General features: G+C 55.0%; 1 protein-coding gene across 1 annotated transcript in view; it reads left to right on the top strand.

Annotated features, from left to right (window-relative positions):
• The window catches only part of LOC103900603 (protein CEPU-1), a 153,451-nt gene that overhangs the window by 87,124 nt on the left and 49,460 nt on the right, over positions 1–16,867 (top strand). The window contains exon 2 of the mRNA XM_009281306.1: positions 8,172–8,404. Within this exon, the coding sequence (XP_009279581.1) occupies positions 8,172–8,404 (233 nt within the window). The remainder of the gene's footprint in view (positions 1–8,171; positions 8,405–16,867) is intronic.

Genomic DNA, 16,867 nt, shown 5'->3' with positions numbered 1-16,867 from the left:
GGGGGAAGAGAAGGATGGGGAGTTGGGGTGTCTTGAGTGGCTCAACCCAGGGCTTGCAAGTGGCAAAGGAGTGTTTTTCTAGAGAACAGTGCAGGGCAAAAGGAGAGAGGTCTCCAGTTTTCTGGAGGCAGAGAGACGAGACTTCTTCTCCACACCTCCTCAGCTGAGGAGACCTTATTTTACAGGGTTTAAACTGTTCTGTAACGCTTAGGGGGAGAGGATGAGATCGTTACGGAGTTATTTTCTTCTTGTGGCATTTTCCACGCCTCCTTTTGAAGCCTCTCAAGACGGCGGGCAGGCAGCTGCCAGAGCCTGGACCTGGTCTGGGGTGGTGCTCTCCCTGCAGAAGGGAAGACCCTTTCGTTAGGCAGCCCTGGAAGACCGCCGGGGAAGGGCTGACTTTCGCCCTGGGCTGCTTGCCTGCTGGCATCCAGGAGCCCCCTGAGCAATTACTTGGGCTGGAGGGAATGCGAAAACGGAGAAAATCAGGAGGAACAAAATGTCCCTGGAGCTCAGTGCAGGATCCCGGCGCTGCAGGAGCTCCCCGGAGGGGGTGGCATTTCATTAGTAAACCGGCCGTGTCCCTGCACAGCTGCCTAAAGCGGTTTGGTGCTGGCGCCACCCCCATTCCCCGGGACCATTAGCACTTTTGGAGGGCACCCAAGCAGATGGGCCAGGAGCACGCGCCGGTGCCGCTCCGCGGGGTCAGCCGCAGGGGTGGGAGCCCAGGTTAGGGACACGTTGCCTCGATGCGCGGTCTCGGAGCGGCTGCCCTCATTGATGTTTTGTGACACGCTCCGAGATGCTGAGATGGAAGATGCTATAGATGTGCAGAGCCCTGTTGTTAGCAGAGACAATAGGAGGATAAATAGAAAGGCTGGATGAGGCGAGCACGGGAGCAGGGGACTTGGAAAGGTGCTAGTGCACTGCTGCATTGCAGAGAGATAAAGACTTTTCCAGACAAGCCATCCCTGCCTGCTGCATCGCGACCTGCCTGCTTTGCACCAGCCCTCGGTGCCGGCGCAGGGGTCTCCCGGGACCGGCGGGGTGTTGGGTGCACGCAGAGGTGCTCGCGTGACTCGTGGCCGCTCCGTACCCTGCCTTGTGCTTGCTCAGCAGGCTGCAAAGTGGGAGCTCCGGCTCTTTTTGCAGCTCTTCCTTCCTCCCCAGTCCGGTTTCCTCCTGTTTCCTTGGCATTTGCCAATAAGCTCGTCTAAGTCAGCATACGGGGAGTTGTTTGCAGCTCTGCGAATCCCGGGCAGAGAACCAAGGCGGATCTTTTCGAGCCTGGTATATTATTATTAATGTAATTAGTGTGAATCATTTGTATGTATAAACTTGCAATTGAGGAGATCAGGTACTTTGCAAACATGCGTTAACTCGCCCTCCCTGGGAAGGAGGTGCCAGATATCTTTAAAGCCTTGCAGAGGGCAGAAATGAAGGACAGGGACTTGCAAGGAACTTGGTTGCAGAGCGAGCCGGTGGGAAAGGCAGGACCTCCGGGTCCAGAGCCCCGACTCCCTCTGCAACAACCGAGATGAAACTCTGTCTGGGCAGGGAAGAGAGGGGGAAACACAAAGGGTTTTTATTTTCCACTTCTGAGCGCTGCTTTTGACCAGCTCAGCGTGATTTTGAAGAGGCATTGGAGCGGCAGCTGATCTGAGGGCACCTCCTCACCCCGCAGCCTTTGGAGATGCTCCGGCTGCTGCAGGGGGGGGACTGGAGGTAGGCGCCAGCCCCAGCGGGGCCCCCCCTTTTCTGCCGGACCCCACTGCTGAGTTAATCATTCAGTCAGCTCCTGCCTGGTGGGTGGCAGGCTCCCTGTGCAGGGAAGCGGTTTCTCAGCCCTGACAGCCGTGCTGTGCTGTGAAGAAGTCCTCGGGCTGCGTCTTTGGTGGTGTCACATCAGGGTGAGCTCAAGGGATGCCCTCCAGCTGATCTTGCGGTTGAGGGCGAGGATGGCTGGGGTGGTCCTGGGGCGCAGGTGAGGATGGACATGCCAAGAACCCCACCGCTGTGTCAACCACACGGGCATGCAGACCCCACTGGGGTGAGCCTCGAGCCCCCGTTAGAGCCGCCTGGGTGAGCAGTTGGGGCTTTCAGCAGGCCAGGACCAAACCTATGGACCATTTTAATCCCATAGTCCATCTGCCACTGTGAATGTCCCCTGCTTAGGCCCTGCACAGAGCCTGTTACCCGCGCGGGTTTGCACATCAAGCCTAGTCATCCAAGCTCGATGGACTGAGATGGGTGTCCCTGCTGCTGCCGCCCCGCTTGCAGCGTGGCGAGGGGTCAGCGGGACAGGATTATTGCTGGAGGTGCACGTGCCATTTGCCACATGCGTCGGTGAGCACGCGTGCTCTGGGGATGTGCTGCGTGTCGCATGCACGCAACACCCGCAAAAAACGCGGTATGTCTGCGCCAGCCTTGTCTGTCGGGTTGGCGCTTGGCGCGTAGGGTAACATTGCGTGCTGGTGCCTCTGCAAGCACGCGATGCTGCAGTCAGTGTGTGTAAGCGTACGCAGTCTGTATGCGCACGGAAAGTGAGCAGATGCTGTAAATCCTGCTGAAGAAGGGCTGGATTGGTAGAAATCGCTAGTGCATGACTTAACCCAATACAGCAGAGAGAAAGGAGAGGGAAACCAGACTGGGTTGTGGCAGCAAGGGTTTTGGCTTAATATTTATTAATACAGAAGCTTCCAGACCACCTTTTCCATGATAACCACACCTCGGGCTGTCCATGGTGTGCGCATCCCAGCTTTACGGGGCCACGGGCAGCACGTGTCCCAAGCAGCGTGGGACAACCTGACCCCAGCTTTCCCTCAGGAATTGACGGCCAAACTTCTGTTGCCACTGAAGCATAAACATCATAGGAAAGTCTATGAGAGCAGTGGGACTGTGCCTGAATGGGATTGAGTTGTTCACAGCCAGGCCTTTAATTAATCCTAATAAATAACAATAAAATGTGATAATCACAGAAATAAATCTGAGATGTGAAGCTCCTGCCTCCGGCGGCGGTCTAGTTTAGTTGATCATTTATAGCGTGGCTGATGGTGCAGAGGCTGGAAGGTGCTGCCTGGGACATGAGATGCTGGGGACAAGGCAAGACTGGAGCAGCTTGTCTCCTTGCCTAGCCTCAGTGGGAGGCTTTTGCACCCAGTTTTAAACTCAATCCCAAGCTAGTTCCTGCAAACTGATTTCCAACTTGGTCTAGCCCGTAGCAGAGACAAGACACTGCTGGTGTGGAATGGATTGCTTCAAAATCCAGAGGCATCTGGGAATTGCTGCGTTAGACTGGGAAGAAGAAGAAAAGGCATCTAGGGATGCTTGACGGTGGGTCGGTGCTGTGGCGCAACGCGTGTGAAACTCCATCAGGTGGCCTGGATTTGGGAAGGGGGTTTCTCTAGGGCAGGCACACAGTGAAAATTAGGTGGTGGTGGAAGGAGAAGCGAGCCCGGGGGGTGTCAAGTGCAGGGGCTGGTCAGCTTGGTCATGGCCCCAGGTTGGGCCACCAAGTTTGCTGCGGTGAGCCAGGCTTAGGCCCGTCCCTGCTTCCCCGCGATGGAGCTTGTACCCTGATAATTGCAATGAAAGCAGCAATCAGGTTGGTAATTTCACTGAGCTCTTTTCAGTTCTAATTAACATTATTCATTTCTTGTGTGTCTTGCTGGGTTGAGACAATCTGTGCTCTCCAGCCCAGCCCTCTGGAACACCAGCGATCTGTGTGAGAGGCAACAAAAAAGTGTTGTGTGCCAATTACCGCACTTCAGTAATTAAAAACCTCCTTCCCCCCGCTGCCGGGCCACCTCCTCTCCCGTCATTTTCTGTGTGCAAACTTGTGAAAGCAAAGAGAGAAATTTAGGAAGGCATGTCATTGCTGGCGTGTGCCATCTGTGTCTGCGCCGAAAATGCAGGGAGGCACCGGGGGGTGTATGAAGCACGGGCGGGATCAGTGGTCAGGGCGCTCAGCTTTGGCACCCTGTTGCTTATTTATTCCTGATGGTGGATTGTGGTGGCTGCGGTTTGGTCGTGGGCTTTTTGGTAGCAGGTCCGTGTCTGCAAAGCAGCCTGCTCCCCTCTGGCCAGGGCTGTTTTGTCCCCACCGAGGGCTTTGCTGGCATTTTCAGCCCTGCTCATCTTTGTGCTTGTGTTACCTAAGGTGGCAGAAACCTGATGGCGATGCTTTCCCGCTTCCAATTTCATTCTCCTACTGTTGTCCCTGCAGCTGGGCGGGCTGTCGGCTGCACCCTTGGACCCCTTGCGTGGGGTGCGGAGGGTGCAGGCGTGAGGACTTTGGCTGTACGAGCTCAGCCCCTCAGGCTGCGGGAACGCCGTCTGGTTTGGGGGAGAACGGCCAGTCCTAATGGACCAGCTTGCTTGTAGAGGGCGGTTAGCAAAGCCAAGGAGCTTCGGCTGCAGAGATGCTAACAGGTCTGGAAAGGGCAGCACTAGCCTGCGCCTGTATCCCCTTTACACCCGCCGTGCATCATTGCCCAGGGAGTGTGGGACAAGGGCATGAGCAAGCAGGCTGGGACGAGTGGGGAAGATGCGCGCACGCAGCTCTCACCTTCGGTCAGTGCACGCAACTGTCTTAAAATACCCAAACTCCATCACTTGTGGACGTTTTGAGGTGCCCTCAGTGGCAGCAGGGAGCAGAGGGTCTGGTGCAGCGTGAGGAGCTACATCTCTCTGCAAACCATCAATGCCTGCCCCCAGGATGATGCAGCAGTGGTGTTTTAGCAGTGTTTCCACCTCCCAGAGGAGAAACCCTGGGGCTTGGGACTCTGGGTGTGGAGGGAAAGAAACAGCAGAGAGCGCGAGCAGCAGCGTCTCCTCCTTGTGCTGACAGACAGCAGTTTTTCATCTTCCTGGAGGAGAAGGCCTTGCCTTCCAAGCAGGAACGCAACAAGGATTAAGGATCTTGAGAGAGAAAATTACCTCATCTGTGCTTAATTATTTTTACATCTTCGTTTTGGAGGCAAGTGCTGTTTTCCGGCACTCCGGGGACCTATCCCTCCCCTCCCTCCCTGGCACATCATAGGGCGAGAGGGAGGGTGAGAGCCTCCAGCGAGGTGGAGGAAGCATCTCTGGGCTTTGCACCTTGCCAGGAGAGGGGTGGAAAGGGGGGAGGCTGCAGGCTCAGCGGTGGCTTTGCTCTCCACCTGTGCTTGGAGCCTGGCTTCCCGGCCAAAGCCAGAGGCTTTCCGCTCGGCTGCCTGCATGCGGGAGAGGAGGGCTTCCCATCCCTGCGCCGGGCTTGTGGCGAGAGGAGCTGCTGGAGGAGGGAAGGGGGAGCAGATGGAGGGGCTGGAAGAGCATCGGGTCGCTGCGGCGAGCCTCGGCCGCGGGAACCCCGACCGGCGCTTGTGCGAGGAGGAGCGGGGTTGGCATGGTGGTTGGAAGGAGCTCAGGTAGGAGCGCGACCCGTCGTCCCCTAAATAGCACACCGTATCCAGAGGTCAAAGTGCGTCTATCCCGGGAGCTGTTTCTGCACTTTATTATATATATATTGGCTTGGGAGCTTTAAGAGGCAGGGAAGGAAATAAAATAACAACTTTAAGCTTGCCGATCCCAGGGACAGAGAAGCGTGTCTAGGTGATAAGGAGAGATTGTGACCGGGTGCTGTGAAGGGCGAAAGCACTTATTTCACTGTTGCCTCATGCGTTACCTGAGTCCCGTTGCTTTTCAAAAGCACTTAAATGCCCATATGATAGAGGGAATGCTTGGATTACACACTGTCTGGCTCCATTATTATCCAGGGATCTCCAAGCTGATGCATTTCACAAAAAAAATGGTGTGGAGGAGGAGAGAGGAAATATATATTTTTAGTTCAGCCTGCTTACGGGTCCTCAGGGATAATCTCCACAGAAGGGACCGGTCCGAGAAATTCAAGCCACATCTGGCTTCTCATCACCCAGTCCTTCTCCGTGATACGGCTTTGGCAGTAAGGGTGGACACCCCTGTGTTTGTGCAGAAGTGCTGCTCGCTGCAATGGCAGGAGCCTATTTCGTGGCATTGCGATGGGCAGGCCAGAGCCAAGCATCAAATATCCACCTGCATTTTATTCAAACCCCGCAGGTCTAAGCTACCAGCATAGTTGAGGTCCAGAGTACAATACACTAAAACCATCCTCTAGGAAGAAATCTCAAGTTTTGTTCGACTTGAGCAACTAAATTCTCAGGTTTTGCTCAAGTTGTAATGCAGCTGAGAGCAAGAGCCAAGTTCTTGGTGTTCAGCCCAGGCTGACTCTATTGCTTTTTTTATGTAGATAATAAAAATCTGCTCACATGTAATTTATTATTATCGTAATATCATTATGGAACGGCAATAAAATTGTTTAATTTATCGGATGTTTTTCACACCAGAGAGGGAGGATGGTGCAGTAGCTTGGGTACGTGCCTAGCAAATCGGCAGGGGAGTCCTGGGCTGTAGACTACCCATCTCGCCTTGGGCATGTCGCCTCATGGGGGATCCGTCATCCCTAACCTCCAAATGTTGTGTGTGGAGGCTGAAAGGGTTATTTAGGCTTCTCCTGTAATCACCGGGGCCAAAGAGATACCTCCAAAAAGAGGCTAGGTGAGATGAGACAGCTTGTCCCCAGGTGGGTACCTGTGTCTTTGCTGGCACCGGTAGCGGACACGGGAAGGGAAGCAGCCCACCAGCGAGGAGACAGACGGGCAGATGCAGGGAGAGAGGCTGTAGACGGCTGCATGAATCTCAGCGAGGACTCGAGCTGTCTTGCAGGTTGCTTCTATTATTACTGCTTACTCGGCTCTGCCCAAGCGTGCTCACCCTGAGAAACAATCCCTAAAGTGTCGGGATAAGTCCCTGATGGACCACATGCCACAGTTACACTTGTCCTTGCCGTCAACTCCTCTGCTACCGCGGTCTGGGACGTATAGCCCATTAAGCCCCTTGCATTTGGCGAAGTTACCCCGTGCAAGACGTCCCAGAGGCTGCCGCGCTCTCTTTCAGTGCCTCCGAAGTTAATTTGCATCCCAGCCACTGCGCAAGTAATGAAGTAGATTGGGGAGAATATAAACAGTAGATCTTAGGCTGAGTGGTTTTATGTAGGGACATTATCCTCCGTTGCCGGCATCCAGCAAAGCGCGGCTAAGTCCTAACAGCTCTGTAATCCCAAACTTGCTCGGAGAGAAGCGGGGTTTTAACTGGCTCGGGGGGCTGCGGGTTTCTGCTGCCTAGGGAAGGGCTTGGACAGCAGGCCCTGTGTTCTTCAGCTGTCTGGAGACGATTTGTGGAAATGGAGGATTCAAACCTTGCTTGGGGACGTGGGAACGGAGGGTTGCAGGGCTGGCAGATACCATCGGGGAAGCAAGACTGGCCCCTGCTACTGTGGGCAAAATAACCCCCTTCAGGAGCAAAGTCTCTTCTTAGGTTTGTGCTGTGTTCTCTTCCGGGGGGGGGCAGTTTCCTAATGAGGCTGGAAATAGAAGATTTCTGCCTCTAAAACATCGCTTGATAGGTGAAGTGCTTAGCTGGGGTAAGGTGCAGTAAGCGAGGGAGATGCAGCAATGCAGATGATGTGTAGGGAAGGAAGAGCTGACAGCGGGGACAAATGGTAGGAAGCTCAAGGTTTCTCTTTAGAGGTGTGTCAGAGCTGGCTTTCTCCTGAGATAAATTTTCCTTGCTCCTTTTGTGAAGCAGTGCGAGCTGCTTTCCCGGCTCTGCTTTGCATTTCTTTGCCTGGCTGCAGGGATACGAAGGTCTGCAGAGAGAATGACAAGTGATGGGTTTGGGCAGGAGGTAGCAACCTGCATCCGCCCCAAAAAAAGTGTGGTTTGGACTCAGGACGGAGGTTTTGGCTCAGCTCTGGTTGTCTCCGAGTTTGCAAAGAAGCAAATGGGAACAGAGGAGCAAAAGGTCCTTCGGTGACTGGTGCCGGGTGGCTCTGACCTCTCTACGTCTGAAATCATTGTGAAGCTCGTAGGCAAATCTCTGGAGCCACCAGTTTAGATGGATATCGGTGCCCTGAGCACCACGGGTAAAGTGCTGACGTTGTCCTCTTTGGACACTGAAAGCACTTGGTCTCTGAAACTGCTGCTGGCAGCAAAGCTAAAACTAGTGCCAGGAGGACCAGGAGGGGCTGGGGAAGGGAGGGCAGAGCGCCCAAGAGCAGCGCGCTGATGGGTCACCTCTCTGCCTCTCCCCAGGTGCTCCGTGGATAACCGAGTCACCCGAGTGGCCTGGCTGAACCGCAGCAGCATCCTCTATGCCGGCAATGACAAGTGGTGCTTGGACCCTCGGGTGGTGCTCTTGGCCAACACCAAAACCCAGTACAGCATCCAGATCCAAGATGTGGACGTGTACGATGAGGGCCCCTACACTTGCTCCGTGCAGACAGACAATCACCCCAAGACATCGCGTGTCCATCTCATCGTGCAAGGTAAGAGGAAGGGAATTCGTAGAGGGATTGGGCTTGGTGCTTTGATTTCTGTTCCTCCCTTTTTCCCTGGTGTCTTCTCCTCCTATTGCTCCTACGTTGAGCATGTAAGACAACTTGGTGCAAACATAGAGGCTGATCAACAGGCTTGGAGAGTCCCAATGAAGCCGGGCAATGCATTTATCGAACTTTCCTGGAGTAGTCGTGGGGCTCTGATACAGGCAGCTCTGCCTCCCGAAGTAGTCGCTGGCAAACCCGTGTTGCTGTTTGTTGTTGTTGTGTTTTGATGGGTTTTTTTGTTTTCCATGCTGGAGGCGATGCTTGAAGTAAAACTTGTGTTGGGGGAAAAGAGAGAGCTGGCAGATTTGTGTACTTTGCGGGGGTGTGTGTATGCCTAGCAACAATACGTGTGTTGAAACTCTGTACTTCTGTGAGGAGGAGGAGGAGGAAGGCCGGCATGGGGTGGCGGAGCGCTTGCGGTGGCCAAGTGTGCGCTCGCTGGCACATAAGCGTGCCTCGCTGAGGCTGCGCAGTCTGCGGGGTGCATACGCGCGCTCTTCAGCAAGCGTGCAAGCACAGGCGGGCTCTCGCGAGGGGACGTACGAGCATGGCCACAGGCGACGGTCAAGCAGAGGGGCATTCACGCAAGATAGCTCCCATGTCCGTGCTGCGGGAGTCGGTGGGGACGTGCGCTGGGCAAGGGGGAGCCTGCGTGGTGGGGCATACGGGGCCTGCTGTGCTCTTAGGGAGGCAGCCTCAGGGAAGATTAATGGAAAATTTCTAATCCCTTGCTAGGAACCTTTTTTCCTCCTTCTTCTTCTGTGATTTGGCCAGGAGCCGTCTTAGCATGACACACCAGCTTGAGTATTGGAATCTCGTCTCCAGCTAATTTTCGAATGCTGATGGGTGTATTGATTTGGAAACAAGCTGGGTTAAAAAGTCTTGTACACAGAGTCGGGTTGAGCTAATTCGCCGTCGATATGCCAGGCCTGAGCGTTATTGACAGCCTAATGAATAGAAGGGGGGGAAAAAAACCCAAACCCAGGGCCTTTATTTTCCCCCCTCCCTCCCTCCCTTTCCGTTTTCTCTTACCTCTTCAAGCAATCAAACAAGCTAAACAGAGCTGGACTTTCTCCATCTCCATTAACCACAGAGAGAAAGTGGATGCATTGCCAGCCCGGGTCCTTGCTGTTTATCTTGCAATCTGTTAATACCTGCCTGAGTTTCTTAAGCCAAAGTCGATCACCCGCAAGTTCTGAAGTCGCTATCAGGCGCTGGGGTGATTTGGGACAATTTCTATCAGCTCTCTTCCGATTCCTGTTTCCTGACCTAAATTTCCCGTATCACCAGACATCCAGGTCCATCCCTCCTGTGTCTTGCTATATCATTAGGAAGAGATGTTTGGGTAATGGAGGAAAAGTTCATATCTTAACTCCTTGCAGCGGTACAGTTAAGTACTGGAGGATTCAGTGAGGGGCTCAGTCCTGTAACGCGCTGAACATCCTCGCCGCTGCCGACAGAAATACCGGGCCCCTAATTTCAAGAGCTATTGCTTGGCTCACCCAGCCCTTTCTCGGGCGGGAGGTGCCAAGAGCGTAATGTGCAGCAGCGCGCTGGAGGCAGGACATGAAAGTGAATATCGTGTCCAGTTAAAGGGCAGCCTGCCTTAATGACCCCGATTAAAATTTGGCTGGGGTGCCAGGATTAACTCTCCTGCCTTGGAAAATGGGCCCAATCAATATGCAAGCTGGTATAATCCTGTCCTAAAAAACATTCAGCTTGCGGGAAGCAGTGCTTATCCCTCTCTCCCAGGAAAGCAGGGTGTCCGAGCGCCAGATTTCAGGGATGTGCCAGGTTCAGCGCGTGGCTGCGGGACCTCTTGCCCCTCCCTGCAGCCTGATAGGAAAGGAGAAGCAGTGAGAGGAGGCGGGAAAGGGGGTCTCCCCTTTTAAACAGGGTTAGTCCAGGTATAGCCAGAAAGAGGGAGGTGTGCAGGTTGCTCTTAGCAGGTCCTGACTTTCCCCTTGCTGCACCAGCAAAGGGCCTGGGCGCAGAGCTCTGGAGGCAGGAGCACTCCAGCCTCTCAGGATGCAATTAAATCGTGCCCCAGGGCAGGCTGTGCTCTCCAAAGGGACTGGCCGCGAGGGGCAAGGAGCAATTCCCCTTCCAGCCGGGATTTCAGCAGCCTGCTGCTCCCCCAGGCAGGCGTGATGGGTGCGTATCGGCCACGGTCCAAACAACCTCAGCCCATGCCGTGCATCCCTCCTTCTCCCCGAGTTTAGGGGATATCACTGGCAAGTGGCCATGGATGGAGGGAGTGAGGAGCTGGGGCATCCCTGGTGTCTGCCAAGGGCTGCTGGAGGAAGCAGTGCTGCGGGTGGAAAGAGCAAAGAACAGAAGAGGGAGAGGGGTGGGAGAAGGAGTTTCCTCTAGGGTGTGAGGGTTGGGGATGATCCCCCAAGGCAGCGGAAGAGAATCACCTAGAAAACCACCAGGAACCAAGGATGTCCACGCTGCAGCTAGGGAAGTGCTGCACATTTATTTCTAGGTTGACTATATTGATGGTTGAGATCCCAAAATAGGTGGGTAGAAGGCACCTCAAGAGCTAATTTAGCCTGTCCCCCTGCAACGAGGCAGAGACATCGCTGGCAAACACGTGTGAAAGCTATTCTTGAAAATCCTTAACAAAGCAGGTTCTTCAGTCTCCCTAGACGATCTATTCTACTGCTTCGCTACCTTTATAATTAGAAAATGTATAGCTAATATCTAACTTAAACCTTCTTTGTTGCAAATGAAGTGGAGTTTTTCTCAGCCTATCCCCAGCGGACGTGGGGAACAATTGATCAATGTCCTCCTTGTAACAACCTTTAGCTTTTGGGAAGGTTGTTACCGTGGCTATACCCCTTAGCCACCTTCTTTCTGAAATGATGCAAGCCCCGTTTCTTCCACCTTTCCCTGTCGGTCAGGCTTTCAGAAACACTTGTCAGTCTTGAAATTCTGCTACAAAAGGTGATTCCTGCCGATCCAGGAATAGCAGGTCGGTGCATCTCTCCTTCCCGCTGCCGGTGAGCCTCTGCACTAGTGTGGGACAAACGAGCCCAGGAATGAGACAACAGACCCTTGGCATTGAATGCTTCAAAGTCCAGACCTGCTGTTTCGGGGACTGCTTTAAATGGGGTCAGGCTCGGCGTTGGCGATGCCAAGTTGATGTGAGCTAACAACATAGCTGCAAAAGGTACAAGGAGGTTCTTTGCACCTGGATCTCCCCAGGAAAGAAGATCCCAGACTACAGCTGGACCTAAAATGAACAGCTCAGGGAGCGCCCACGTCATCTGCAGTGTCTGGAAGGTGGTCCCTGCCTGTCCCGCTCGCTCAGCCCTCATTTCTTCTTAGGAGGAGTTGCTGTAAGACCAGACAAAGCACAGGGAAGCAGCACTGCCCCTGTTTGCAGGAGTTCGCTTCGGACCCTTGGGAAGAGAGAGGCGTTTCTGGGTGAAAATCCCAAAGAGACAGAATCCAGGGAAGTTCCACTTGCAATAGGCCAGCTCTGAACTTGGAGGGAGGCAGAAAACCAGAGCGAGAAAGAGGACTTGGACCCCACTGACCTCTGAGGAGTGATGCTTTCCCTTCCTCTCCTCTCCTGTATCCCACTCTGGTTTCCTTAGCAAGTCCCGCTTCTTGCCCCTGCAGCAGCAGCATCTCGGGCGCAGCCTCCCCCTTCTCCCTGCTCCCGGTAGGACACTTCAGCTATTTAAGCTGTTCTCTGGGTTCCTGGGTTTAAAAGAGGGAGGGGAGGGAGGAGGAGGAGGAGGACGACGACGGTGTCTGGAAAGCTCTTATTTGTATTGATAATAAGCCGTCTCCAATGCACGCCTGCAAAACACTCCCACTGCCTTGCGAGATGCATTAAGGAAAGATGGCCTTATCTCAGCGCGGGAAATGGACTTGGGGAAGGAGGCACGGTGCCTGCCGGAGTTTAATCTCACTTAGGCACAGAAATTTGCATGATAGAAAATGGTGGAATTTTAGTGCTTAGAAAGAAAGAAAGAAGGGGGGGGGGGAGAAGGCAGGCAACTGGGGGATATTAGGCTTTCTCGCTTCTTTATCAGTTTCCCTGGCCCTATCTGGCTCTTTCTGTTGTCACTGGAGCAACTAATCACCCCTCCCCTTTTGTTTGGTGCAAATGAGTTTTCCCACTCTTTCCCAGGCCCCGGGTTAATCTGCAAATCCCTGCCTTTGTTTGGGAGTTAATTACCTGCTCGCAGGAGTCGGGGAGCTGCGAGCGCAGGTGGCGGGGGGCTGCCCCCGTGGCGGGGGGCACACGTGGCGTACCGGTGGTACCTCGCCCTGCGCCGGGGCCGCCCCGGGAGCATCGCTGCCAAGGTGTGCACCGGTGAGATAAAGCCACCGGTGGGGCTGCGGCGCCTGAGCCGGCTTTGTTTCAAGCGCCGAACTCTGCCCAATTAATTTTCCTTTGATGCCATAAGCCCCTTTCACTCATGGGAGAAGAAGGATAACTTTTTGCAGCTGCTTTTCTGCCTTGCACCGGGGTGCACGGGGAAACGCCTGCCCTGCCGAGCGGAGGGCCAGCGGGTTCACGTGGCAGCGTAGGCTGGGAGGAAGGATCAGTCCCTGCAGTCATCATCACTCTTGTCCGAAGGCCTCAAGGTGGCTTGCAGGGTAAACAGAGTAGATGGGAATGCATTGCTTGCGCCTGGGGTTTTTTCGCCGGAGATGCTCAGAGCCTTCCCGACCACCCTCCGCCCAGGAGCTTTGGCACCGCTGCCGGAGCCAGGGGGTCCAGCCGGGCACACGCGGGGCTGAGCCTGTCCCCTGCACCGCCAAAGCCACCGGTGCTGGGGGTGAGGAGGGGCAGAGGGATTCGCCCAGGGCTGTTTGGTAACTCAGTGGCGGTGAGGGTGTGTCGACGTTGGCCCTGTATGAAGCCATGGGCTGGAGTTTCGCACTAGGTAGGATGCTTCCCAGCAGAAACCACAGGAGCTGCTTCTGGCATGGGTTTTTCTGGTGTGACCACCCCTTTCCCCCGTGACAGCAGCCGTCCCTTCTAGAAGCAAAAGCAGGTTTAGCTAATGCTTTCTAAAAGGCATGCGGAGAGCTGGGAGAGCCTCCCCAGACTGGTGGAGGGGAAGAAACCAGCAGCACGAAATCGAAATCCTCCCTTGCTTTGCCTGCGCTCTCGTCTCCTTTGACTGATGCATTCCTTCCCCGTCTCTCTTTTGCTGCTAATCGCCGTCTGTCTGTCAAAGCATCGTTTCCTTTTGTATCAGGGCTGTTGTCGAGGACTGAAGGTTTCCCACGCGCTCTCGCGCGCTGTCCTAGTTGTTGGCTTTGCATCCCTGTTTTGCTCTGGCCCCTGGGAGCATCCCCTCCTCTCTGCTGCTCCCTCATCCACTGCTGCCCCGGGATCTCTCCGGCTCCCTCCCAAGGTTACCAGCCCTCGCTCCTCCGCGGGGGCCCATCAGCCCAGTGGGTGGGTTTAACCCGCAGACGTGCCCGTCCGTGCTCCCCTGCGGCGTGGCTGCGTACCCGGCGTGCGGCTGGGCAGGCTCCCTCCGGCCTCCCCCAAGTCACTTGACCTCTTTGCAAATCAATTTAACATCTGTGAGGCAGAGATAATAATTGTCACCTACTTCACAGGGGGGTTGATGAGGATTAATTCATTAATGTCAGCAGAGGTCTTTGAAGATGGAACGCGCTATCTGAGAGCTAAACGTTATTATTAATTAGCAATTATATCGTGGGGCAGGAGGGAGGGAAAGCAGAGACTCCAGAGCCCGTACTGGAAGCACTTGCTCCGGGCTCACACTCCTGCCCTCGCTGCAGCTTCAGCCTGCCCCAGTTACGTGCCCGCTCTGCTGCTGGAGGGAGCCAGGCGCCCTGCGTCCCGCCGGGGATGCGTCCCGCTCGTGCCGCAGCACGTCCTCCTTCCCGGAGCGTGTGGGCGAGCCCCGCTGGTGCAGGGGGAGTAAAGAGTGGGAGGGACGGGGAGGTGAACAGCGCTGGAGTGTGTCAACCGCTGTCCTCGTTACAAAGAGAGCGAGTTGGTAACAGAGTAGTGGCGGTGAAGGGAAGGCGTCCTCCATGCTTGCCTGGCACCCCAGCGACGCTCGCGGGCCAGGCACCACCAGGCCCATGGGAGGATGTATCCTGTTCCCAAGGAGAAATAATTGGCAGGAGAATGGAGCGAGGGGAAGGAAGAACCAGTGATTCATAGGACACGCAGACCGTTTTCATTTCCTTCTGTTTTTCTTTTTGTGTACACTAAGGCTGTGGCGAATTTCTCTGTTTTTCTCCCCCGGTGAGCTGCTAACGCTGTAATCCGCTGTGTTGCGGGGTTCCCCTAAGCAGCGCCGACAGGAACCCTTTGCGGTCCCCACCGGCTGCGCCGTGCCCTGGCGCTGGGACAGCACAGCGATGCCCGCTGGGGCCGTTTCCACCTCCGACGCCCCCGTGGCTCCGCTATTTCCATCCTCCCCGGCTGCAGCTGTGCGCGCTTTTGCGATGGCAAGGCGAGCTCGGCGTAACTCTCTTTGCTACTCCCTCGGAGATGCGCAGAGCCGCGGAGGTCGCCCTCTGGTCACCCCTCTTCTGGAAAGCAAGAGCCTACTCCTCTTGGAGCCTTTCTGAGCGTGCGAGCTCCCAGCGGCCTCTCCAAATGCCTTCAGGGAGAGGTCGCCCTCCTCACCCGGAGCCATTCAACAGCAACTCCGCTAATCCCTTCTGCGGAGCGGGTGAAACCGGGAGGCCAGCGGCACGCTGCGCCAACAGCTCTCCAAGCGGGGCTGGAGGGAGGACTCGAGTTGTCTGCAGGTCTCGTGCTCACCCCCTGCACGGCACGTCCCCCTCCTTCCCCAGGGACTTTGCCAGCTGAAGGGGTGCCACGGCAGCACCCCTGCCTCCAGGATGCACGTCGGGCATCTCCCCGCCGCTGTGTACGGTTTCCAAAGTACCGTTGTTCGGCATGATAAATCCGGTGGTGGTTTAATGAGGTCACTGCAGTTTAATGTTACTGCAGTAATCTCTTTTGTTTTACTACATTAAAATATTTGTGGTGGAACGGTTGGACCACTGTAATGCGATATCGCTACCTTAATGTTATTGTTACCATGGTAACGCTAATGGCAGCTCAATAACATTATTGCAATTTAATCTTACGACAATAAAATTAAGGGTAGAACAGTGAGACCTCAACAATGTAATGTTACTACAGTAACAGCATTGTTATCATAATCGTGGGAGCAGAGTCAACTGGTTGTAGTGTAATATCGGTACCAGCGCTTTATTGTTACTATAGTAACACGGAGCATCCGCCGAAAGTCGCGGCAGGGGATGAATGGGAGGAGACGTCGCTGGCACGCCGGTACTACAGCTACCCCAGGGTTGTCAGTACAGGAAGGTCACAACGGTATAAAGTCACCTTATTCGTCTAATTCCACAATTGTGGTGTTTTTACTGGGGCCTTTCTTCTTTTCCCTCCGTTGCCGGAGCTCTTTGGAGCGGGTCTGTTGTTTTAGCGGCAGTAACTCTGCAGGGAAGGATTTAAAGCGCTGCCTCCATCTAGTTCCAGATCCTTCTGCCCGGCGTTTTATAGCATGTGGCTGTTATGGAGCGATAACGTTTTATATTTATATGTCATCTTTCATTGTGAAGGATTCCGGCACAAGCTACAAATTATTGCCGTGCTGCAGGGCCAGGCAGACAACCCGGCGCATGCTGCGTGCGGGAGGAGGGGGTTTCATCCAAGGGCACTGGAGCTCGCTTTGCTGCCCCAGAGAGACACGTACCGAGATACCTACCTGCTGAGCACCGATACCTATGTGAGTGAGCGTCTCCTGTGTTTGGAGGACTTATCCAGAGTCCCCAAACTTTGGAGACGGGGCAGGGGTCTTTGTGCATCCCGAGCCGCGCGCCCCAGGCAGCACCCGCCGTCACCTGGGTGGGCACGGGGAAAACTCCCCCCCTTCCCAGCTGGCAGCGCAGCTTGTATCAGGGCTGGAAAGGCTCAGTGCAGGCGGTGAGGTAGGGAGACAGGGAGGATTGCCGCTGCAAAAGGCGTTTATTATTGCAACGCTGGTCGTTGCATGGTTCGCTCTGCAGCTCAGCATCGGGCATCAGCGTTTCGTGCAGCCCCAGGCGTGGGAACGGTGAGGTTGGATATGGCTCGAGCAAGCGGTGGCCTGGCTGGGGCTGGGGGATTGAACGTCTTGGAGCATCTGTTCCTCAGGCTCGCTCGTTCAGCCCGATTTCATGGGGCTCACCCCAAATCTGACAAATGCTGTGAGGCGACTCGTACGCGTTGGTAGAGCGTGGCTGCTGGGGTAGCTGTTGATTTGCACAAGGCGCAGGTGACACCTCTGTGCCGTGCATGGGCTCGCTGCAGTTTTCTCCAGCCTCCAGGGGAGGGAGTCAGAGCTGCCGATCTGTCCCCAACATCGCAGCCGCCCC

This window comes from Aptenodytes forsteri, unplaced genomic scaffold (assembly GCF_000699145.1).
Source record: "Aptenodytes forsteri isolate BGI_AS27 unplaced genomic scaffold, ASM69914v1 Scaffold324, whole genome shotgun sequence".
Taxonomy (NCBI): Eukaryota; Metazoa; Chordata; class Aves; order Sphenisciformes; family Spheniscidae; genus Aptenodytes; species Aptenodytes forsteri.
The sequence above is the reverse complement of the archived record's forward strand: the minus strand, read 5'-3'. Positions and strand labels throughout refer to the sequence as shown.